This window comes from Motacilla alba, chromosome Z (assembly GCF_015832195.1).
Source record: "Motacilla alba alba isolate MOTALB_02 chromosome Z, Motacilla_alba_V1.0_pri, whole genome shotgun sequence".
Taxonomy (NCBI): domain Eukaryota; kingdom Metazoa; phylum Chordata; class Aves; order Passeriformes; family Motacillidae; genus Motacilla; species Motacilla alba.
In genome coordinates, this window is record NC_052046.1 from 25181036 (window position 1) to 25205023 (window position 23988).

The following is a 23988-nucleotide window of genomic DNA, read 5'->3' on the forward strand; positions in this document are numbered from 1 at the left end:
ATTTGAGGGAGTTCACACAGTGTGTGGGGGATCACACAGCTGGGGAGGGGTCAGAGCTGGGGTGTCACAGCTGGGGCGAGCCCAGGTTGAGGGGGTGACACAGCAGGCAGGGGCTCACAGCTTGGAGGGGATCACAGGTGGGGAGGGGCCAGAGCTGGGGGGGGGTCAGAGCTGGAGCGGGGGAGTCACACAGCTGAGCAGGGGAGTTGTCACAGTCCTGGGAGGTGTCACGCAGCTGGGGAGGGTCATACATTGGGGGGTTACACATACAGCTAGGGCAGGGCCACTTTTAGGGGAGATGCTGGAGCATCCCAGGGGAGGGGGCTGTAATTAAAGCCACAATAATTTATTGCGCGTTAAGGCAATTCAATACATGGACACATGCAACACAGCAAGGGGGAACACCAAAAACACTGGGGACCCCACTGGGATCAGCCCAGGAAATGCAGGGGAACCATGGATTTGGGGAGGCTGGTGAGGTGAGGAGGGGTCATGCATCACACTAGGGGGGCACTCCACATTTGGTGGAGGCTCCTGCACACCCCAGCTTTCTGGTCAGGCTGCTGAAGACCCCCTGCTACTTTTTTGGGGGCAGGACAGTCCTGGATGGGTATAGGGGGCAGTCCCATAGCCAAGAATGCTCAGGCAACACCATCCAAATTTCCCCAAGAAACCCAAAAGCTGGTTTATGGGTGTGGTGGTGGGAACCCGGATTGGGGAGGGAACCACAAGGTTGTGGAAAGGAGGAGAGGGACCTCCAGTCTCAGGTCCCTGACAGAGTATGGCTGCCTTTGATCCCTAGATAGAGGGTCCTGGGGTAGGATGAAGGGACATGGTGTGTTGGGAGCGGGCAGTCAGGGTGAGAGGGTTTCAGGGGACATGGGAGGGATGGGGGGGTGGTTTTATGCCCCGTGCCTTCATGTAAGAGAGGAGTTGGTCGGGAATCTCGGCGAGGACTTCTCGTGCCAGCCCTGCCATGCTCAGCCCCGCGCCAGGACCCCCCGTCATGTAGTCACGAAATGGAACAAACTGGGGGGGGCACAGGCAGGCAGAGCAGTTGAGGGGGTCCGGGGCCAGGAAGGCACCGAAACTGTGTGCCCTACACACAGCAGCTCTGGTGTCCCCTCCCCATTCCTGATGTCCCAGTGTCCCTCACATCCAGGTACATACTAAGACCCAGTGCCCCTCCTCCATGTCCTAATGTATTCCCACATCCCAGTGTTCCCCATTTCCCAGTACAGCCCTCTTCATGTCCCAGGGCACCTCCCCATCCATGTGCATCCCAAGCCCCAATGCCCCTCCATATCCCAGTGCCTCCCATTTCCTACAGCCTCCACATCCCGGTGTCTCTTCCTATTTCCCAATACACCCCCATGTCCCACTGTCCCCTCCATCCGGGTCCATCCTGGTGCTCCAGTGCCCCCTTAATTTGCCAGCACACCCTACTCATGTCCCAGTGCCCCCCACATCCAGGTACATCCCATATCCCAGTTCCTCCCTCCAATGTCCTAATGTTCCCCCATGTCCCAGTGCCTGCTAATGTCCCAGGCTCCCCCCCACATCCAGGAACATCCTAAGTCTCACTGAACCCTTTTTTCGCAGCACAGCCTCCACAAAATGTCTTAGTACACATCCTCTTCATGTCCCAGTGCAACTACATATCCCAGCACATGCCCCTCCATGTCCCAGAGCCCCCCACATCCCAGTGCCCCCCCCTTTCCCAGTACCATCCCCCTTCATGCCAACATGCCCCCCCATATCCTAATAAACCCCCATGTCCCACTGGGCCCCCATTCCAAGGTAAATCCCAAATCTCAGTGTACCCACTTTTCCCAGTGAAGGCCCCTACCATGTACCCAGTGCACCCAATGTCCCAGTGTCTCTCCCACTGAGGTACATTCCAAACCCCAGTGCACTCCTTTTTCCCAGTGCATCCCTCCCATGTCACAGTGCACTCCTTCTGTGTCCCAGCACATCCCTGACATCCCAATTCCCCCCCACTATTTCCCAGCAAACTTCCTTTCACATGCTATTATCCCCTTCATGGCTCAGTGCTCCCCATATCCTAATATGCTCCCATGTCCCAGCGCACCCTCATTCCAAGGTACATCCCAAGTCCCCGGGCACCCTCTTTTCCCAGTGAAGTGCCCCTACCATGTTCCAGTGCACCCCCAAACCCCAGTGAATCCCCCCATCCAGGTGCATCCCCAACCCACTGCATCCCCATTTCCCAGTCCACCTTATCATCCCTCCACACCAGTCACACCAATTGCACCCCAGGAGTGATGAGTCTGATTTGAGCTCCCCAGGGCACCCCCCCACCACCATCACCCTGCTGAGTGGGCTGGGAGGGGGTCCCCAAATTCCTCATTGGTGAGGTTGGTTACCTGGACGATATCACGCTCAGCCACTTTCCCACGGGAAGAGATGCGGATGTCATCCCCATCCAGCTCCACCATGGCTGGGGGAGACGTGGGGGGGGAGGTCAGCAGCACCCCAGTGGCCCCCACCCCAGGGTGGGATCCCATTATGTTCCTCTCAACCCCACACCCAGAACCCCCAAGCTGGAGTATGCTGAGCCCATTCATATGCTGACACATTCAACTCATAGTTCCGGTGGCCAAGAGACTCCACCCCCACCCCCCCAGCCTTTCCCTAGTTCCCTCCAGCCCCCAAATCTTACCATCGAACTCTGCCTGGCCAACCCCCACGATGATAATGGACATGGGCAATTTGGCAGCCTGAGGGAGCCAGTGGGTGAAGAAGTCTCATGAAATTTAATGATGCTGCCACCAAATGAGCCACCCCCCATCCCTGCAGCTCCCAGGGGTGCCAACACCTCCTCCCCCAAGGATTCCAAGTGAGGGGTAGTCCCTCACTACCCCCCTCCCCATCACCCAAAGGTCTCAGACTTCCCCATTGGCACCGGGGGTTCCAGAAATTTCCCAGCCTCCTTGCAGCACCCAGGGGTTCCAGACACCCCTACACATCCAAGCCCCTTCTCAACCCCAGAGCTCCAAGCCCTTTCCCACCTCTCAATGGTCCCAGTCCCTCCTCACTGCCTCCAGCACCCAGGGCTCCCAGCCCCTTCCCCACCCCTCCAGCACACAAGGGTCCCAACCTACCCCTTCCCTCTCAGCTTCAGGGTCCCAGCTCCTCCTCACCCACCCCATCACCCAAAGGGTCCCAACCACCCCAACCCCTCAGAACACAGGAGTCCAAGCCCCTTCCTACCCGCTAAAGGTTCTAGCTCTTCCTCAACCCCCTAGCACCCAGGGGTCCCCAACCTTTCCTACCACCTCAAGGGTCCAAATCCCTCTCCACTGCCCCCATCACCCAAGGATCCCATGTTCCCAGCACCCAGAGGTGCTACCACCCGCCCCAATGCCACTACGAGGGTCTCACATTGACAATGGCCTCCTTGGTCTGGGCCATGTCAGAGATGACACCATCGGTGATGATGAGGAGGACAAAGTACTGGGATCCGTCCAGCACCGTGGCCGCTGAGCTAGGGGGACCCTGTGTGACGCCGAGGGCACAGGGACCCCACCCCGGGGCATGGGCCCCCTCTTACCGGGCAACATGGTTGACGACAGGGGCAAAGTTGGTGGGGCCGTAGAGCTGGACATGGCGCAGGCTGCGCTGATATGCCTCCAGCACCCCCGCAATGCCATGGCACGCTGGGTTTGATGCATCCCCATTCTGCCACAGGGTCACCAGGACCTTGGTGACACCACAGCCCCCACCCATGGACAGGGTGACACCATGGACCCCACCCACAGAAAAAGATGGCACTGCCGTATCCCCCAAATGGCTAACAATGTTCACAATGTGGTGACACAACATGTTCCCTACTCAGTGTCAAGGATGATACTGCCATGGCCCCAACCCAGTGACAAAATTATGATGCCACTATGTTCCCAGCCCAAGACAAGAATGACACCACCACATCCCCAACCCAGTGACAAAAATGATACCACTATGTCCCCAACACAGTGAGAATAGGTGACAAGGACAATATCATCTTATGCCCAGCACAGTGACAAAGACCACACCACCACATCCTGAACCTGGTGACGAGGATGATACTACTGTGTCTCCAACCTGGTGACACTGCCATGACCCCAAACCAGTCACAAAATGATGATGCCCAGCCCAAGGATAAGGATGACACCACCACATCCCCAATCCAGATCTAACCCAAACACACCATATACCCAACTTGGTGATCAAGGATGAGACCATTAAGACCCCAAACTGGTGACAACACCAAGCCCCTTCCTAACCTGGTGATAAGGATGACACTGCCATGGCCCCAGACCAGTGACGAGGATCACACCACCAGCCCTAACCCAAGGACAATGTCCCTCCATGTCCCAAACAATGTGACAGGATGATCCCACCATGGCCCCAACTGCGTGACAAGGACACCACCCTTCATCCGCAGTCCTGTCCCGCCGTGGCCCCTCACCAGTGGGAACTCGTGGGACACGTGCCCATCCGGGGGGACCTTGGCACCAAAGCCAAGGGCTGGGAACATTTTGTCACTGTCGTAGTCCTGGATGATGTCCCCCACGGCCCTCAGTGCCAGACTGTAGGCATTCAGCTGGAAGGGGCTCAGGTAGTGCAGGGATGTAGGCTGCGAGGGGTTCCCTGCACAGGCATGGGGCTCAGCACCCCCACAGCCCCCCCCAGCACTGTCATAATCCCCCCAGCACCCCCATAACACCCCCAGCATTCCCACAACCATGGCACCACTCTGGCCCCAACAAGGACAAGGATGATCCCACCATGTCTCCAAAAGCCACCACATTCCCAACCCAGTGACAAGGGTGACACCACCGTATTCCCAACTTGGTGACAAAGGTGATGCCACCACATCCCCATCCTGGTGACAGCTGGTGACAAGGATGAGACCACCATGGAACCGACACTGACAAGGATGACATTGCCATGACCCCAACCCAGGGACAAGAATGGCACCATTCTCCCAAATTCAATGATGATGATGGCACCACATCCCCAACCCAGAGACCACTGGTGACAAGTATGATACCACTGTAGTGCCAATACAGTGACAAAAATAACACTGCCATGGCCCCAAACCCACAATAAGGACAATGCCATCATGACCGCAACCCAAGGGAGTGACAAAGGAGATGCCACTGGGTCCCCAACCCAGTGACAAGGGAGACGTGACCATGTCCTCAACACAACTACAAGGACAACAACACCATGTCCCCAAGTTGGTGACAAGGATGACACCACCAAGACACCAAACTGGTTACAACTGCCCCAAATAAATCCCGCAGGGGGGACACAGCTGCCACTCACCATTGGATGCCGTGAAGTCTATGGCCACTGTGAAGTTGAGTTGGGTCCTGGGGGGGTAAAGTGGCCTTGGGGTGACATAGGGGGTGACCTATGGGTTTGGGGTGGGGCACCCCTGGGGCCACAGGCTGGACTGGGTGCATCCATATCACAATTCAGAGCACCCTCAAGTGTCCCTGCAGTGAGGTGTCAGTGCTGCACCTAAGGGAGTGGCTGGGGGTGCTGGGGACCCCCAAATGACCAATTTGGGGTGTTGAGGAGCCCCTGCCCATGAGGGAGCATCTGGGCCCCTGCCCATGAGGAGCCACAATGGAGAAGATGGGGGTGGTGGGGATCCTCTTTCCCCAAAGGAGCAGCTGTGGGTGTCAGGGACCCCAAAGCTGTTGGAAGTGCTGGAGACTTCTAGAGGGAGCAATTGTGGGTTCTGGGGACTACCAGTGAAGCAGCTGTGGGTGATGGGGACAATCTGCCTCCAAGGAGGCATCTGGGTGGGGGTGCTGAGACCCCCAATGGAGGAGCTAGGTATGCTGAGGACCCCCCAGTGGAGCAACTGGGGGTGTTGGGGATCCCACAGGGAGGAGTTAAGGATAGCAGGAACACCACCCACCCCCCCCCCCCCCCCCCCCCCCCCATTCCCAAGGGAGCAGCAGTGGCTACTGGGGACCTCCAAGGAAGGAGGTGGGGGTCCTGGGGACTGTCCTCCCAGTGAAGTAGAGGCTGGGGATGTTGGCGATTCTCTGCCCTTGAGGGAGCAGCTCAGAGTTCTGGGTACCCCCAAGGAAGGAACTGGGGGTGTTCAGGACCCTCAAAAGTGCAGCTGGAGGTGCTGGGGACCCCCTGCTCACCCGCCCCTGATGTAGTCCAGGAAGGTGTGCTCGGCCTCTACAGCGAAGGACAGCAGTGTCACCTATGGGGACATGGGACTCAGGGGAGGAAGTGCCCACTCCCCCTGTGTCCTCCCCCTCCGCATATGCCCATTCTCACTGTCCCCGAGTTCAGGTACTTCTTCTTCTTCATCTTCTTCCGGGGGTTCACCACCTACAGGGATGGGAGGAGAGGGAAAGGGGCTGCTTCCGATTGGGACAGTAGGTCCCAGGGAGGGGGCTGCTTCTCACAGGGACAGGAGGCCCCAGGGAGCAGTGTAATGGACTGTCACATCCAGGGGTACAGGGGGGCACAGAATATGCTGGGGGGCAGCAGTGGGAGTACTGTGCTGAGATGCAGAGAGGGACCTTGAGAAGCACATGATGGGCTGTGACACCCAGGGGTGTATGTGGAGACCCTGGGGATTATAGTGCAGCTGGAGATGCATGGTGGGGGCTGGGGACCCTCAAGGGAGCAGCTGTTACGGGAACCATAACACCCTAGGGATGCAGTGTGGGGATCCCAACACTCTGGTCTGTAGAACAGGGAATCATGAGGACTATAAACCTCTATGGCTGCAGCATGAGCATCCTAGGCACCACGACACCTCAGAGTGCAGAAGGGGGACCCGTGGGTATATGGCACACCAGGGTTGGGAGGGACCCTGGGGACCATAACATCCCAGGATTGCATCATGGGGATCTTGGGGTATGTAGCACCTACACAGAGACTCCGGTATGCAGAGGTGCAGCAGAGAGGGACCCTGGGGACCATAACACCCAAGGGGTGCAGTGTTAAGACCCCAAAACACAGGGGTGCAGCACAGGGTCCCTGGGGACCGTAACCCCTGGGGTTGCAGCAGTGGGACCATGACACCCATGGGGATAGTGCAGGACCCCCATGCCCATGTATCCATCATCCCCCCTCACCTCGTACACGTTGAAGTGGCTCTGGCCTCGTGACAGCTCCCGGTAGCTGGTGGTGAACTCCCCAATGAAGTCATGGCTGCAAGGCCGGTGGATGTCCATCAGTCCGGTTAGGGAGGTTCCCATTATCTGGGGGGATCCCCATCACTCAGTGGTGTGGGGATGGGGGCTTCCCATTGCCCAGGAGGATTGCCATCAGCCAGGGAGTCCCAAATAGCCAAGGGAGATTCCCATCAACCAGGGGGTCCCCATCACCCGGGGGGAGGGGGGGGGGGGGGCTCCATCTCCCCAGGGATGCAGGGGTGGTGAGGGGTCCCTGTCACCTGAAGGGTGCAGGTCCAGGGTGGGGGGGGGGTCTCCAGGACCACACACAGCTCACCTGCCATCACGGTCCCAGTCATATACCTCCACCTTGATGGCTCTGCAAGGCAGAGGGGGGTCACCAACACCCCCAAATCCCAACCTCCCCACCCCCCTCCCCTGGGGACCCATCACACACAAGCCCCCACTCCCTGTGGGATTTGTTTTGACACTTCTGTGGGCTTTTTCCTGCTTCCTTCTCCTCCTCCTTGGGATATTTTTATCCATCGTTGCCACAGCAACGTTCAACGTTGGGCCAAAGCAGTGTGAGGAGATTTTTGCCAGGACAGTAGCTGGTGACACTGGTTTGGGATTGGTGGGGGAGGGGAGGAATAGCTCGGTGACAGCTGTGATGCCCATTGCCCAGATGAGTTAACTGAGGCAAAAGCGGGTAACACTGGGGCGGGGGGGGCAGGGGTGTGCTATTGGTACCATAGAGACAGGGGAAGGGGTTCTAGGAGTTCAGGTGGCCACAGACATGGGGGGAAGGGTGTCTCATGGGGCCACAGAGAAGGTGGATGGACTGTAGGGGGTCCCCAGGTACCACAGAGATGGGGAGAAGCGGGTAAAGAGGGTCCTGGGGTACTACAGACACAGGAGAAGAGATTCTAGGGGACCACAGAGAGAGGGGAAGGGGGTCCTGGGGTACCATGGACATGGAGTCAGGGGGGTTCTGGGAGTCCAGAGGTACCACAGAGATGGGGACATGGGGTGCAGGGGTTCCTGGAGGGGATGGGGGAAAGAAGGAAAAGGGGGTCCTGAAGGCCCATAGAGATGGGGGGGAGAGGGGGCTCAGGGGTTCTCAGAGGACCACAAAGATGGGAGTGCAGGGTGTTCCCAGGTATGACAGAGATGGGGGAAGGGGGTTCAGGGGTCCTAGTGGACCCTAGAGATGGGGGGAAGAGGGAGAAGGAGGTCTTTGGGGCCAAAGAGGGGGTGCAGGAGATACCAGTCCCCTGGCACTCACCGGTCACGGTCCCCATTGCAGAGGGCACGCACAGGAATGGCAAAGGCTGCCCAGATGGGGTTCAGTGTATTCCGCACCACTTCCGTCTTGTGGCAGATGGTGAAACTGGGGAGAAGACAAAGCGGTACAAGGGAGTCACTCCTCCAGCCCAACACCCCCCCAGTCTGTCACCCCCACAGTGCAGTGAGGATTTTTGGACAACCCCGCCAATGCCAGCCCATGGGGACTTAGGGGTGTCCTGTGCTGGGGCTGAGCCCTTCCATGAGGTGTGGGAGGGTCGCTGCAGTTTTGAAGGGGGGGGGTCGCTCACGTCCCGTCTTCATTGCTGCGGTAGAAGACCATGAAGGGGTCAGATTTTCCGAAGAAATCCTTCTTATCCAGCTTGTTGGCGCAGAACTGAAGTGTGGCCACATCCTGGGGGGTGGAATCGAGGGGGGATCATCCACCCTGCACCCCCCTCAGGGGTGGGATCCTTTGGGGCAGCTGCTCCATGAGGGAAGGAGGGATCCAGGACAGGCGAGACATAGCATGAGGATAAACAGCCCACACTCTCATCTGCAGGCTAGCGTGTCTCAACCACCCCCGATACTGTGGGGCCCCCAAACTACGCCCCCTCCCCTGCCCTGCCGCAGCTCACCCGGCAGTTTCCCAACTCTTCAGCAAGGAGTATGATGGTACCGCACTTCTTCCCCGGAATGCCACTGCCAGGATGAGATGTGAGCATAGTGGGGGTACACATGGTGTCCTGGGGGGGGGGGAGGTCCCCCATGCACTGAGCACCCCAAAACTTACTCATGGGAGGCAGCCGGGGCAGGTCTCCTGCCCCGGGGGTGCTTGGTGGCTGTCCCCATCCTGCAGGAATACATGCTGAAGGGTGATGGAGGGGATGCCCACCCAATAAAAAGCCCCCCTCCCAAAAAAAGGAAGTCTACACAAAAAAAAACCCTGCTCTCCCCCAGATTCCAGCACCCTAAAAAGAAGCTGTTTCTCCCCTCAAAAAAGCCAGTCCCCAAAAGACATTCAGCCCCTCCAAAAAGTAAATTCCCACAAAACAAAATGCCCCTGAAAAAGCCAACCCTGAAAACATCAGACCTCTCTGAAAGCCAGAGGCCCCCGCAAAAGCCAGCTCCTTCAAAACCCAGATCCCCCAAACCCATATTCCCTCCAAAAGCCACCATCCCAAGAAAAAGCCAGACGCATCAAACCCCACCAAAAAGCCAGACCCCAAAAAATGCCTTTCCTGCCAAAACCAACCCCCAATAGAAAAAAAAAAAAAACAAAAAAGAAACCAGACACCCACCCCCCCACCCCCCCCAATCCAAAATGCCACTGTTGGCTCTGGGGTCTTGGTCCATCCTGGACATGCCAAAAGGGACCTGGGGAGACATGAGGACACTGGGACCATGGGGGTTCATGTCAAGGGCTTCTCCAGGGGGGGAACATAGGGACACTGAGTTTCCCAGTTTTCTCCAAAACACTGGTTTTGGAGAAACCCAGGATTTTCTTCAAAGAGGACCTAGTGGCCTCAGGGACACTGGGGCACAGGCAGGACTCATGTCAGGGGCTTCTCCATGATTGGGGGCTTCCCTTGGACAGAGACGCAGGGACCACAGGACACTGGGGACAAGGGGGGCTACCATCAGGAGTTTCTCCAGTGCAGGGCATGGGGACCCTGAGGAGTCTGGGGACACTGGACCACAGGGGAGGCTCAAACGAGGGGTTTCTCAGGGGGCGGGGTGGGTGTGGGGGTGGGGGCAGGGACATGGGGACACTGGGGCTGGGGGGGGTTTATGTCAGGGGCTTCTCTAGGAGGAACATGGGCACACTGGGGCACAAGAGGGGCTCACATCAGGGGCTTCACTGGGGTGGGACATGGGGACACTGGGGCAAAGGGGGGGGCTCACGTCAGGGGCTTCTCCAGGCGGCTGCCAGCTGAGCCCACGATCTCCCCCAGGGTGCAGAATGCTTGGCCCAGAAAATCCTACAGGATCAGGAATACTGGGTGTCACCAGGGGGATGCCCATCCCAGGGAGACCAGAGGAGCAGGGCTGACTGATCCTGCACTTACATGCTTGGAGAGGTCGGGGCTCTTGGAGTCCACATCATACCTGGGGGCAGAGGGGACATGTGGGCATGGGACAGAAAGGGGGGGCCTTGGATAGGGCAGGGATGGGAACAAGGATGCAGACAGGGATAGGATGGGAGGGGAAAAGGGAGTGGGAAGGATGGGATGAGAGAGGTATGGCACACAAATAGGAATGGATTAAGTGTGGGGATGGGATGGGAGAAAGAATAAGGATAGGATGGGACAAGGATGGGTAAAGGAACAGGATGGGATAGGGACAATGGAATGGACAGGGATGACATGTGTATAGGTGTGGTCTTCAGGGCAGTCAGGACAAGGGTGAGAGACTTGAGAATCTTGACTCTATGTTTCAGAATGTTGGTTTATTATATTATGATATATATTATATTAAAAATACCACACTAAAACTATACTAAAAGATAGAGAGAAAGATGCATCAGAAGGTGAGACAGGAATAGAATGGAATGAATAACAAAGGCTTGTGACTCCCAGAGAGTCTGAACCAGCTGCATTCTTCATTGGTTATCAAGTAGAGACATCTGACATCGACCAATCAAGGAAGCACCTGTTGCATTCCACAGTAGCAGATAGTTAATTGTTTACACTTTCTTCCTGAGGCTTTTCAGCTCCTCAAGAGAAGAAAATCCTGACAAAAGGATTTTCATAAAATATCATAGCTACAGATAGGGACAGAGACAGAATGGGGACTGGATAGGATAGGGATGACAATGGGACAGGACAAGGATGGGGACAGGGATGTGAACAAAGGAGGTAATGGTCCAGGGATGGGGACAAGGACACCCTGGGAGGCTGTGCCAGGGTAGCCAGTGGGTGACCCTGGGGAACGGGGGTTGACACTGGGGGTGACACTGGGACCATAGGGACCACTCACAGGTCAAAGCGCAGGTTCTGCCGCTCCTCAAAGCAATAATCGAGGACAAACTTGTGCAGGAAGTCAGGATTCAGGGAATTGTCGATGACCTCGGTCCGGCCAAACTGGGGGATATAGGAACAGTGGGGATAATGGGGTGACAGGAAAACATGGGGTGGGGACAGAAACATGGAGACACAGGGACATGGGGATGTGGTGATTTGGACACAGGGACATGGGGACATCGGGATGGGAACATGAGAAAATGGGCATGGGAGATTGGGATACAGGGATACGGGGACATGAAGATGCAAAGTCATGGGGACATAGGGGTGAAGACACAGGGGCATGAGAACATGGGAACACAGGGATGTGTGAACAAAGCACCGGAAAACAGGGGCATGGGAATGAGGGTGGGGGCATAGGGATGGGGGCAGTGGGACAGAGAATGCAGACATGGGGATATACAGATATGGAGACACAGGGACATGACAACATGTGGACATGGGGCTGGGGACATGGGAACATAGCAACATGGGGACACGTGGACACGAGACTGGGGACACGAGGACACATGTGGGCGGAGGAGGTGGGGCAAGGGTGGGCAGCAGGCCCAGGCCAAGGCACGTGTGGGGACATCGGTGGGGAAGGGGTGGGCAGGGGCGGGGAAAGGCCCAGGTGCTGCTTTGTGCCTCGGGGCCTCCCCACCCCCTGCTCATTATCCCGCAATTAGCATACTGTTAATTACAGGGCCGGGGGGCGGAGGCGGGGGAGGGGAGGGGGGGGACCTGGCTGCGTGCCGACAGCTGTAGCCCAGCACCTCGACCAGCTCCTCAGGATGCTGGTTGGCTGATCGCTCTGCCCCCAGGCATTGACTGGATGGCTGCTGCATCCCAGAATGCTCATTGTCCAAGTGCTGCATCCCAAGATACTGATTGCTCACTGGTGACTGGCCAACTGGTTGGCACCCCAACACACTGACTGGCCAGTTGGCCATCACCCCAACATGCTGATAGGCCAGAATCTTACATGCTGCTTGGCTGCCATTACCCCTGACATGCTGATTGGCCATCTGGTTGGCTCACAGACATGCTGACTGTTCATTGACCCAGAATGCTGATGATTGGTTGGCCAGCTAGCACCCCAATATCTTGATTGGCTGGCTGAGTATACACTAGCATGCCAATTGGCCAGCTGAGCACAGCCCAACATGCTGATTGGTTGCCCCCCACCAATCAGGTCACTCACCTCCCGCCACTGGTGGCTGCCAGGGCGCTGCGTGTACAGCACACAGACTGCAGGGGGAGGGGTCCGGGGAGGCAGGCACCCCCAGAGACCCCCAAAACTCTTAGAGACACCACCATTCCCAGAGACTCACAAAACTCCCCAGAGACCCCCCCCAAAACACCTCAGAGACACCCCCGACCCCCCCCCAAAACGCCCTAAGCTCTCCCAGACACCCCAAAAATACCTCAGAGGCTCCCCAAATCCCCCAGAGATCTCCAAAACCCAAAAGACCACCCAAAACTCCCAGAGACCCCAACATTCCCCAGAGCTCCCAAGACCCCCAGAATGCTCCAAAATGTCCTTTGAGACCCCCAAAACCTCATAGAACGAAAACAATCCCAGAGACTCCCAAAACATGTCAGAGACCCCAAAAACCCCCAGAGATCACAACACTCCCCAGAGACCCCCCAAAACCCCCAGATACTCCCAAAATACCTCAGAGATGCCCCCCTCCAATCCCCCAGAGACCCCCAGACCCCCCATAGATATAAAAATCCCCTGAGTGCACAACACCTTCCAGAGACCCCAAAACCCCCAGAAACCCCAAGCCCCCCAGAGACTCCCCAAAACACCTAAGAGCCAAAATACAACCCATCCCCCCTGCCCCACTCACTTGGGTCCGACTTGGAGAACGTGTCCCTGTCCAGGAGCTGCCTGGAGGGCAGGGAGAAGTGAATGTGAGTGTGCATGCGTGTGTGCATGCACGTGTGCATGTGCATGTGTGTGTGTGTGTGTGTGCGTGTGTGTGTGAGTGTGTTTGTGAATGTGAGCATGAACGTGAGTTTAAATGTGAGCACCTGGCTGTGTCTGTGACTCTGTGTACCCGTTGGGCAGTCAGATGTGCCCCAGAACACACACTGAGGTGCAGAGCCACATGTCGTGCCCTGCTGTGTGACAGCGTGCATGGCAGGGTGTTCACAGCCAGGTGTGGCCCAGGACATGGATTGGCGTGCAAAGCATGTCTGAAACATGTTGAGGAGCCATGCACTTTGGGGCTCAACCATGTGTCAGGGTACGCAGCAGAGTATTGGTGAGCATGGCCAGGTGTTGATGAGCATGGTTGGGTGTTGGGGTGCACTGCCAGATGTGCCCCACAACACACGTGGAGGTGCACAGACACATCTGCACAGAGTGCACAGCATGATACATGTTAAGAGTGCCATATGTCAGGAGTACAGCTATGTGTCAGGACACCAAAGAAAGACCTCAGGTTGCAGAGGAGGGTACAGGGACTGCAGGGTGGGCAGGGGGTACAAGGGATGCAGATGGTGCAGTGCAGCCCAGCCCAAGGATTCAGAAGTTTCAGGGTGGGCAAGGGATACAGGGTGTGCAGGGGATACAGGGTCCAACCTGACCCCCCTGCATCCCCAGAATTCCCCAAACCTGACCTCCTTGCACTCCCAGTCCCAAAGACCCCCCAAGTGACCCCCCATGCCTCCCACTCCTCTCAGTGCCCTGCACCCTCAGCACCCTTGGCTCACCGAGTGCCCCTCTGTCCCCATACCCAACACTCCCTGTGCTCCCCATGCTCCCCAACGCCTCCCAGCACATTCCAATGTTTTCCAGTGAATCCCCGTGCCTCCTAATGCATTTCAGTGCCTCCAGCGCCAGCTGCTTTGCTTCCCTGTGCCTCCCCGTGCCTCCCAGTGCTCTTCATTGCCGACTGCACCCTGTTCCCTAGAGTCTCCCGGTGACTTCCAGAGCATGTCAGTGCATTCCAGCACATCTCAGCAATTCACAACATCAACTGCTCCCACTCTCCGGTGCATTTCAGTGCCTCCCAGTGCATCCCAGGGGATCTCAGTGCATCACACCCTGGCATCCTTCGACGCCAGCTGCTGCGGCACTCCAGTGCCTCCCAATGCGTCTCATTGCGTCCCAGTGCAACCCAGTGCCCTACAACGCCAGCTGCTCCCAACTCTCCAATGCTTCCCAGTGCATCCCACGGGATCTCAGTGCCTCCCAGTGTACTTCAGCACCCTCCAACGCCGCTCCCCAGTGCTTCCCAGCGCCTCTCTGTGCATCCCAGCACCTTCCGACGCCAGCACCAGCGCCTCCCCGCGCCCCCGCCACCCGGTGCCGGGCTCCCGTCGCGCCCCCCTCTACCTGCAGGACACCGTGAGTTCCACGCGAGTGGCCGGGACGGGACTGGGGCCGGTGCTCGGTTCCGAGGCGCCCAGGCCCGCCATGCTCCGGGCTCCGTCGCTGCCCCGACACCAGCACCAGCACCGCGATCGCGACCGGCTCCGCCCCGGGAACACCCTTGGCACCGCCCGGAGCTCCCGGCACCGGCTCCGGCCCCGCACTGGGGGACTGCCCCGGGGTCTTCTTCGGGACCACCCGCCGGGAGACAGGGACCGCCCTTGGCACCGACCGGGGCTCCGGCACTGGCCCCGGCCACGCACCGATGGAGTGCCCTGGAGTCTTCTTCCCGACCGCCAGCGGGGAGACCGGGACCGGCTCGGAACCGCCCCTGGGATCGTCCCCAGACCCGCGGCACCGCCTCCGGGATCGCCCCCGCGGCCGCCTCCCCTTCCCCGGTATCACCACGGACCGTCGATACTGCCCCCGGGATCGCCTCGAAATTTTCGGAATCACCCCCAGATTCCTGGGATCTACCCTCGCACCGCCTCCAGGCCTGCTTCCAAATCCCCGGTACCTCCTGGGCCCGCTTCCAAATCCCCGGTAGCTCCCGGGCTCGCGGGACCCCCTCCGGCTCCGCTCGGAAACGCCCCCAGATCTCCGGGATGGCCCCAGCATCAACCCCAGCGCCGTCTCCACAGCCCGGTTCCCCCCTGGAAGCCCGGTACTGTCCCCGGGATTCCCACCAGATTCCCGGGATCGCTCCGGGATCAACGCCAAATCCCTTATACCTCCCCTGACCGCTGCCACCTCCCCCGCATCGCCCGCGGGGCCGCCTCACCATTCCCGGTACCGCCTCGGACCACTGGTATTGTCCCCAGGATAGCTCTCAGATCCCCGCATCACCCCCAGATCCCCGGCATCAGTCCGAGGAAGTCCAGTGCTGCCTCCCCATCCCCAGTGCCCCCCGGATGCCGGTACCAAGGATCAGCCCCGGGATCGCCCTGAGACCACCGCTACTGCCCTGGGATTGCCCCCGAGGCTGCCTCCAGACGCTGGTACACCACGCACCATTGGTACCGCCCCCGGGCTCACCCCCAGACCGGACCTCCGGTGCTCCCTCCCCGGTAGCCCCAGCACCCCTGACACTCCCAATGCGCCCCCCCTCTGCCATAGTGACACTCTCAATACCACCCACTCCCCAGAATGAGACCCCAATTCCCCTAGTCCCTCCATAATCAGAATCTTCCCAGTATCCCCACAGCCCCACCAACTGCAGAAGCAGAGTCCCCCAGTCCTCTGCTATCCCCCAGGAGCTCCCAGTATCTCACCTGCACCATTCTGGTAACATCCAGCAGCTCCCAGTACTGTCCCAGGTCCTGCACTGGGAGCGAGGGGGGTGACATCGAGAGCCAGAGGGGACACCCATTGCTGGCGGGGTTACCCAGTGCCGGGGGGGAACCCAGTGTGTGCTGGCATGAGGACCCCACTGCCAGTTCGAGGGTGCCCAGTGCTGTGTGGGGAGCCCACTCTGGGGGGACAGCACCAACCTCCCCCTTTCCACTCAAAGCTCAGTGATCCAAAGGGTCCATGGTGGAGAGACACTCTGGGGTGTCCCAGAAACTTTGAGGACACACAGACACAACACCGTAGGGGTAAATTTGGGTCTCTTGCATCCACTCTGCACACCCAGGAACTGGGGCCACTGGGAGCTCCATGTCCCCAAGAAGAGACACCCACCCCTCCAAGGGCACCCACAAATCCTTTTTCGGGGGGCTCACAACCTCCTAGACCCCACTATGCCAAAGACACTTCCCCCACCTCCCCCTAAAACCACCAGTCCGTGGGGGAACCCACCACATGCAACCTCCTTTATTACAAACAAGCAGTACAATTTGGAGGGAGGGCACCCACACCCCTATCCCGAGGGATACGCCTTGATGACCTTTACATCGTCGAGGGGTCGGTCCTGGGAGTTGGTCTCCACCATGGCTAGGCGCCCCAGCACCCCCATTCCTTGGCACACCCTCCCAAAAATGCTGTGCTTCCCATCCAGCCACTGTGCCGGGCCCAGTGTCAGGAAAAACTGGCTTCCATTGGTGTCTGGCCCTGCATTGGCCATTGCCAGGATCCCAGCACCTGTGAGACATGGGGACATGTCACCTCATGGATGGAGATACAGGGGACATGCCACCCCACAGCCAAGGTTCCAGCATAATGGGGGACATGTCATACCATGGGAGGATGTCATCTCATGGCCAAGATCCCGGTATCATGGAAAACATATCACTCCAAGATTGGGATCCTGGAGGGTGTCATCCTATGGCTGCGATCCTTGGGACATGTCACTCCCTGGACAGGCTCCAGGGGAACCTGTCACCCAATGCAGGAGTCTGCATGGACATCAGTAACAATTTGCTCCCATTGGTGGCCAGCCCCACACTGGCCATCACCAGGATCCCAGTGCCTGCGGGACATGGGCCAAGGGTCCTAGTCCCTGAGGGACATGCCATGCTATGGCCAGGGTCTTGGAGGACATGCCACCCCATGGATGGGGTCTCAGGGACATGTCATCCTGGTATCATGGGGAAAATGTTATCCAATTGAGAGGTCTTAGGGGAACATGAGGAAGAATTGGCTCCTGTTAGTGTCCAGCCCCATGTTGGCCATCACCAGGATCCTGGTGTCTGTGGGACACAGGGACACGTCACACCAGGAATGGGGAAACAGAGGACAGGGCATCCCGTGGCAAAGCTCCTCAGGGTCATGTCACTCCATGGATGGGGTTTTGGGGACATAGAGGACTTGTCACCCTATAGACGAGATCCTGGGGGACAGGGAAGACTGCCACCTCATGGCCAGGTTCCTGGAGGACATACTCCATGACCAGCCTCCTTGAGACATGCCACCCCATGACTGGAGTCCTGGGAGTCATGTAAGTCCATGGATGAGGACACATGGGACAGCCCATCCCATCCCGCAGGGGTGTTCTCAGGGGTCCTGCCCCTCTATAGGTGGGGTCCTGGCATCCCAGGGATGCCCCTCCAGTGTTCTCCCAGTGCTGGCCCCACTCACCAGTGAACTTCAGGTCAGGGTGCAGCTCATCCTCAAACTGTTTCCCATAGATGGAGGCACCACCACGGCCTGCAGGGGGATTTGGGGGTCAGCAGGAACCCCTGGCACCAGGGAGGGTCCCAGGAAAATTCAGAGGCCTGTGCTCACCAGTACCCGTGGGGTCCCCTCCCTGCACCATAAAGTCCTTGATGATGCGGTGGAACTTGGTGCCGTTGTAGTACCCGCGGCGGCTCAGCTCAGCAAAGTTCTTGCAGGTGCGGGGGGCGTGTTGCCAGTACAGTTCCAGGACAAGTGGGCCCATCCTGGGATGGGAACACAGGGAATGGGAACAGTAAAGGCATCAGAAATGGGGAACAGTAATGGGCATGGGAAAAGGAAATGGGGTCATCCCAAAGTGATACCCAAAGACCAGAGCCAGGGATTGTGTTGCCAGTGCAGCTCCAGCACCAGCAGGCTCATTCTGTGAATGGGAACAGCAGGAATGGGAATGGGAATGGGAATGGGAATAGCACTGGGAATGGGAACTGGAGACAGGGTCATAACACTTTGATTCCCATATCCATTTTCAGACCAAAGCTAGGGACTTTGTCTGCCAGTACAGCTCCAGCACTGGAGAGCCCATCCTGGGAATGGGAAAACCAGGAACAGGAACAACACTGGGAATGGGGAACAGCACCAGGAATGCAAACAGGAGATTGGGGGGGGGGGGGGGGGGGGGGTGTCACCCTGCTGTGAAGTCCTCCACCTATAGGGTCAATTCTTGCAGGGTGGGGTCATCCCACTGTGACCCCCAACTGTATTTTCAGACCAAAATCAGGGGGCTGTGCTATGCTGTTAGTACAGCTCCAGCACCAAGCAGGCCCATCCAGGGAATGGGAAATAGGAATATTGGGAATGGGAACGAGAACTGGAAGGGTACCAGGAAACACCTCAACGTGATCCCCTACTCCGCCCCCCCCCCCCATCATCCTCCAGGGTCAGCAGGGACAGGGACCACAGGGGTGAGAGGAGATGGGGACCCCAGGAAGACATGGATGGCTCTTGGTACCAGGGAAAACAACCAGGATTGGCTGGTTCTGTGCAGTATCGGGAGACACTGGGGCTAACGGGATACCACGGGGTCACCGGGATCTGCCTGGTACCGAAGGGCCTGGGGGTTACGAACACCAGGGGGGACACCGAGGGAGCCAGAGGCCCTCTAGTACCGGGGCGGAAACCAGGACTGGTTCATACTGGGGGATAACGGAGCTCTCCCGTTCTGGAGACACTGGGAGTTTCTTAGCACCTGTGGAGCTCAGGGTCTGCCTGATACTGGGAGCTCATGGACACCGGGGACTGCCCCGTACCGGGAGGACCAGGGACTCAAGAACACCGGGGCTGCACGGAAGCCGGGGGGAGAGGGAGCGGACACCGTTTTACCGCCAGTGCCGCGAAAGGGAGCGGGACAAGGGGTGGGCAGGGCCTCCCGTGCCGGTACCGGTGCCGGTACCGGGGCGACGCCCCGCCCCTTACGTGGTCTCCATAGAAACGGTGGGCGGCTGCCAAGAGTCGGGCGGGACGGCGGCCATGCTGCGGAGGCACCGATGGCAGGAGGACCCTCAGGCGCCGCTCTTCCGGGCCACACCCCCAGCTGATGGGGCGGGGCGTGGGGAGGGGAAGCGCCAATCAGCGAGGCGAAAGGCGAGGAGATTGGTCAATCAAGACGGATGTTTAAAGAGCGCGGGCCAATCGGAACCCGGGGCGGGTGCGCAGCGATTGAGCCGCAAGGGGAGGGGGGATTCGAACGAGACCCCGCCCCTTTCATTAGGCCACGCCTCCTCGGCGCGCGCGACGAGCGGGAGCCGGAGGCGGTGAGGTGGTGGGGGAGAGGGGGGCGAGGGCAGACCGAGACCCCCGGGAGAGGGGAGGCCGGCAGGGACATAGGGTGGGCCGCGGAACGCCGGGTAAACCACCCCATGCGGAGATGGGGAGACGTGGGGTCGGGATGAAGGTCTGGGACTCCCTGGTAGAGGCTGAGGACCCCCAAGGCTGGGGCTGTGAGGCCTGGACCCCCGGTGGGAGCTGGGACCTTCTCAGTGTGGGGTTAAGGTCACCAAGGGATTGGGGTGCGCGGCTGGGACTCGTTGGTGGAGTTGGGACCCCCCAATGTGGGACTGGGGTTTCCTGGGCTGGGGGTGCGTGGCTGGGGGATTCCCCAGGTGTGGAGGAGGGGTCGCCCCATTATGGGGCTGAAACCCCACAGTGTGCGGCTGGGAGGCCCAGGAGTGGGAATGGGACCCCCTGCCTGGGAGCTGGGAGGCCTAGGAATGTGGGTGGGACTCCCTCTGGATCGGGATGCAGGGCTGGGACCTCTCAGTGTGGGGCTGGGGTCCCTAAGGGATTGGGGTGAAGGGCTGGGACCCCTAGGTACAGGAATGGGGTCCCCTTATATGGGGTTGGGACCCCCTGAGTGGGGCTGGGGGTCCCCCGGGATCGGAGTGTGGGTGTGGGGCTGGGGCCCTCTGGGTGTGGAACGGGGGTTCCCCTGGGTGTGGGGTTGCGACCTCCCAGCGGGGTTGGGCCCCCTCATTGTTGAGCTGGGGTCCCCTGATAGGGGCTGAAACCACCATTGTGGCACTGGGGACTCACACGGATCAGGGTGCGGGGCTGGGACTTCCCATTGTGGCACTGAGGACACCCGGGCTGGGGGTGCTGGGCTGTGGATTCCCCAGGAAGGGGTCGCTGGTGTCACCCCTCCTACTGGCGCAGGCAGAGCCATCCCTGTCCCCATCGCGGTGGCACCGAGCCCGGCGGTGCCTGGCACTGGCCGGGTCACCCGCGCGCTGGCCAGTGCCACCGGGCCCCCGTGGGGGGTTGGGGACACGGGGCGGGCAGGCGCACGGGTGGGGAACCCTGATGGGGTTGGTGGTGACCTCCCTAGCTCCCGCAGGTAGCACCTGTGCCCCGAGGCGATGGCCGAGGACCGAGGTACGGCAGCATCCGTGCTGCATGTCCCCCGTGTTTCCCCCCGGGGCGGGGGGCTGGGGCTCACGCCCAGTGTCCCCCTAGATGTTCGATTTGTCACCGAGGAGAGCTTCGATTTCGGTGTGCTGTCCCCGTCTGACAGGTATGGGAGGGTAGTGGGGACAGTGCACCCCCTGGATGGGAACAGGGCGGACAAGGCACCTTATAGTTGGGAACAAAATGGGGAAATAGGATGGGACATGGAGGAAAGGGCACCTCATTGTTAGTGTCCTAGGGGCCGTGTCACCCCATGGATGGCGTTGGGGGAGATGTGGCAACTCATAGCTGGGATCCTGGGGGCCACGAGGGACATCGCACCCCAAAGATGGTGTCCTAGGGGACATGTCACCCCATGAAGACGATCCTGGGGATCCTGTGGACATGTCCCCCTCATAGATGTGGTTCTGGGGGTCCTGGGGACATGTCACACAATGAATGGAGTCCTGGATGGCATGGGGGGTTCCTGCTGCTTCTTGGCAGCGGCGTTGGGGGCTGACACTGCCATTCCTCCTCCCACCTCCCCATCCACAGCCAGGAGGAAGAGGAGGATGAGGATAGCCCGGGCAGGGGGCGCCAGCACGGGGGTGGCAACGGTCGCTGGAGTCCCCTGAGCGGGGCCCGTCTGGAAGAGATGGTGCGGGAGGCCACGCGGCTGGCAGCACAGTTGGAGGGGTGTCGCCTGCCCCCTCCCACTCCCAGAGACCCCCCAGGACCCACCACTACTCCCCCCAGCACACCCCGCAGCCCCCGCCGCCAGACCTTCGTGGTGAAGGACAGCCCGGTGCGGGCGCTCCTGCCCACCGTGGAGTCTCGGGGACCTGCCCCCATCCCCCACCTCCCCATCAAGCCCCGGGGGGCCTCTGCTGCCACCAGTGTCCCCAAGGTAGGTGAGACCCGGGGATAGGGGTCCCAGTGTAGCCATGTCCCACCCAGGCTGAATGCCCAGATCCCCCCCCAAACCCATCCTAGATGGGGGCAGTGAGTGCCCCCCTGTCTCCAAGGGGCATCGTGAACCCCCCAGCCCTGTGTGGGGGGGGCACTCACTGAGTGATGTCCCCATGTCCTCTGCTCTATTTTCAGGCACCCCCCAGCCATAATTCCACAGCAGCAGCAAAGGGACCCTCGGGTGGCAGGGGGCTCCCCTCCAGCCGCGTGGGCCCCCCCCGGCCATGCCCTCCCCAGGGGCAGAGAGCTGGTGCCCGGGGCAGGTCAGAGCCCCCCCAGTTGGGGACAGCAGGTAGTCATGGCAAGGGAATGGTGACACCATGGCCATAGGGGTTCCTAGGCCATACCCCAACCCCCGCCTCTCTCCACAGGCCAGGCTAAGGTGAGGGGGGGGCACAGTCTCCTGCCCCCCCCCCACCCGCCAGTCCCACACCAGGACCACCACCACCCCTGTCCCTTCCGGCTGTTCCCTGGCACCCACTGCCCTCCCCAAGGTGTCCCCTCGGACTCCAGCAGCGGGTGGGAGGACACCCACCCCCAGAGGTAAGGATGTAGTGGGGCTCAGGGGGCACAGGGGATGCCCCGTCCCCTGTGCCTCAGTTTCCCTGTGGCTTCTTTCCCCTTTGTAGGTGCTGAGGCAGCACGAGCAGCCCCCCCAGCTGGTGCCTCGGGGTGCAAACCAGGCGCCCCCTCCACCCGCCTGCGGCCCTCCCGCAAGACGGCGGTGAGCAGGACCCCGAGGTGACGCTCCCAAACCACCCCACACCCACCCAGAGGCCCTGGGGGGCACCCAGACCCCCCCTAGGTACCAGCTGAGGTACCTAGGCTGGGGGGGCCTAAGTACCAAGGGATGAGTTGAGGCATCCACTGAGTTTTGGAAGGAGGCAGGCAGCACCAGGGGCCCCCAGGGAGCAGCCAAGGCACCCGTTGGGTTGACAGGTTGCGGGGCAGAGTTGGAACCTCCAGGGACCAGCTGAGGTTGGGGTGGCAGAGCCAGGGGCCTCCCCAGGGATGAGCCGAGGCACTCATTGAGTTTTGCTTTAATTACAAAAGATCCCATCAGCAGTAGGAAACCCCCCACATCCCCCAGCACCCAGGGGCCCCTCATCCCCCCAACACCCATCCCTGGGTTCCCCCACCTGAGCCTCACCTCTGGGCAGGGAGCGACCCAGACTTCCCTGTAAGCCCTAGCTGATCCCCCCTCCACATGCTCCCCGCCTGGGGGAGTTGGCACCATGGGACGAGTTGTACCCTCATGGGGGTTGGTACCTTGGGAGGCAAGCGGGGTTGGCACAATCGGGGAAGTTTGTTATAAATTCCTTTTTTTTTTTTTTTTTTGTATTTTCATGTATTTTTTAAATAAAACACTCTGCTGGGCAAAAGGGCTGGGAGTGATCATGGGGGGACAATAGAGGCACCCTGTGTCACCTCCCCAAGGTGCCAATCCCTGCAAGGATAAAAAGTGCAGGGGGTGGGGGGGGGAGGGGGGGAGTTGTAGCTCCCTGCTCCTTCCTGAGGTCCTCCCAGTCCTTGTGTACCCCCAGTCCTGGTGTGTTCTGCCCCCTGCCCCCACCATCCTGGTGCCCTCCCTGTCCTGGTGTCCCTGGCACAGTGGGTGGGCTGCCCGCTGGGTGGGTCCCCATTAGATCGAGGTCTCGTCGCTCCTGGTGGGGGGGACGGACAGATGGGGGGAGGAGGGGATGGATACAAAGTGCAGGATGGGGGAGAATAAAAAACAAGACAGACAGATGCATGATGGAGGAGGTGGGTGCCAGGGTGCCCTCTGTGCCCCCCAGCACCCAGCGCCAACCCCTAGGGGGAGATGGTGGAGTGGGGTTTGGGGGAAAGCCCCCAGCCCCCTTGGGTTAATGGAGAAAATTAAAAAACAGAAATCTGGGGGGTAGAGGGGGAGAAAAGAGTAGGGTTAGTGCTGCTGTGCCACCTCTGCCCTGGACATCCGTGGGTGGTCAGGGGTATCGAGTGGGCACCCCAGCACCCAGCGAACACTCCAATGGGCACCCTGACACCCAGTGAGCACCTAGTGGTCAACAGGCACCTTTGGACAGTCAATGGGCACCCAACATGCACTCCAACACCCAATGGGCACTGTTAGACCCAAGGGGCACCCAGTGGTCAGTGGACACTCGTGAACAGTTAACACACACCCAACAGGTGCTGTTAGACCCAAGGG

General features: G+C 59.6%; 4 protein-coding genes across 42 annotated transcripts in view; 1 reads left to right on the top strand and 3 right to left on the bottom strand.

The window, feature by feature from the left end:
- Window positions 1-23988, bottom strand: part of MEF2C (myocyte enhancer factor 2C) — a 280803-nt gene that overhangs the window by 169581 nt on the left and 87234 nt on the right. The window lies entirely within an intron of this gene.
- On the bottom strand, window positions 291-16597 carry LOC119695944 (copine-5-like). 8 transcript variants are annotated; one of them, XM_038125276.1, is made up of 21 exons: window positions 15352-15601; window positions 13306-13346; window positions 12654-12700; window positions 11427-11530; window positions 10517-10556; window positions 10353-10429; window positions 9241-9300; window positions 9086-9149; window positions 8759-8862; window positions 8449-8553; window positions 7501-7542; window positions 7125-7200; window positions 6316-6369; window positions 6177-6238; window positions 5335-5381; window positions 4472-4653; window positions 3575-3723; window positions 3406-3508; window positions 2684-2741; window positions 2388-2461; window positions 292-1029 (listed from the first exon to the last, which is right to left on the bottom strand). In XM_038125276.1, the coding sequence occupies exons 1-21, from the start codon at window positions 15450-15452 to the stop codon at window positions 871-873; spliced, it is 1749 nt and encodes a 582-aa protein (XP_037981204.1). In that variant the 5' UTR covers window positions 15453-15601; the 3' UTR covers window positions 292-870. The 8 variants fall into 8 exon arrangements, with proteins under 8 accessions (XP_037981203.1, XP_037981204.1, XP_037981202.1 ...); XM_038125270.1 differs by having other exon boundaries at window positions 301-1029; window positions 3575-3702; window positions 15352-16597; XM_038125269.1 differs by lacking the exon at window positions 15352-15601 and adding an exon at window positions 14799-15025 and having other exon boundaries at window positions 301-1029.
- PPIL1 (peptidylprolyl isomerase like 1) lies at window positions 16631-19508 on the bottom strand. Its single transcript, XM_038125315.1, has 4 exons — window positions 19362-19508; window positions 17997-18151; window positions 17850-17918; window positions 16631-16913 (listed from the first exon to the last, which is right to left on the bottom strand). The coding sequence occupies exons 1-4, from the start codon at window positions 19415-19417 to the stop codon at window positions 16693-16695; spliced, it is 501 nt and encodes a 166-aa protein (XP_037981243.1). The 5' UTR covers window positions 19418-19508; the 3' UTR covers window positions 16631-16692.
- On the top strand, window positions 19611-23982 carry PSRC1 (proline and serine rich coiled-coil 1). Of its 6 annotated transcripts, none has more exons than XM_038125312.1 (7): window positions 19659-19792; window positions 20779-20816; window positions 20898-20955; window positions 21384-21735; window positions 21933-22089; window positions 22169-22340; window positions 22427-23982. In XM_038125312.1, exons 2-7 carry the CDS (start codon window positions 20801-20803, stop codon window positions 22431-22433), a joined length of 762 nt encoding a protein of 253 aa, XP_037981240.1. In that variant the 5' UTR covers window positions 19659-19792; window positions 20779-20800; the 3' UTR covers window positions 22434-23982. The 6 variants fall into 6 exon arrangements, with proteins under 6 accessions (XP_037981238.1, XP_037981240.1, XP_037981237.1 ...); XM_038125313.1 differs by having other exon boundaries at window positions 19662-19699; XM_038125310.1 differs by having other exon boundaries at window positions 19611-19699; window positions 20779-20955.

What these genes read in the sequence shown, in the direction of transcription:
- LOC119695944 (XM_038125276.1), bottom strand. Translation starts at nt 15,452, where the DNA reads ATGCTGGGGCCATCCCGGAGATCTGGGGGCGTTTCCGAGCGGAGCCGG. An exon ending in TGTCCCACGAGTTCCCACTG is followed by an intron (nt 3,724 to 4,471) that starts GTGAGGGGCCAC and finishes GGTGTCACCAAG; the next exon opens with GTCCTGGTGACCCTGTGGCA. An exon ending in CCAAGGAGGCCATTGTCAAT is followed by an intron (nt 2,742 to 3,405) that starts GTGAGACCCTCG and finishes TGGCTCCCTCAG; the next exon opens with GCTGCCAAATTGCCCATGTC.
- PPIL1 (XM_038125315.1), bottom strand. Translation starts at nt 19,417, where the DNA reads ATGGCCGCCGTCCCGCCCGACTCTTGGCAGCCGCCCACCGTTTCTATG. An exon ending in ACCGTTTCTATGGAGACCAC is followed by an intron (nt 18,152 to 19,361) that starts GTAAGGGGCGGG and finishes TTCCCATCCCAG; the next exon opens with GATGGGCCCACTTGTCCTGG. An exon ending in AGGGGACCCCACGGGTACTG is followed by an intron (nt 17,919 to 17,996) that starts GTGAGCACAGGC and finishes ATCCCCCTGCAG; the next exon opens with GCCGTGGTGGTGCCTCCATC.
- PSRC1 (XM_038125310.1), top strand. Translation starts at nt 20,801, where the DNA reads ATGGCCGAGGACCGAGGTACGGCAGCATCCGTGCTGCATGTCCCCCGT. An exon ending in GTGCTGTCCCCGTCTGACAG is followed by an intron (nt 20,956 to 21,383) that starts GTATGGGAGGGT and finishes CCCCATCCACAG; the next exon opens with CCAGGAGGAAGAGGAGGATG. An exon ending in CCCCCAGTTGGGGACAGCAG is followed by an intron (nt 22,090 to 22,168) that starts GTAGTCATGGCA and finishes CTCTCTCCACAG; the next exon opens with GCCAGGCTAAGGTGAGGGGG.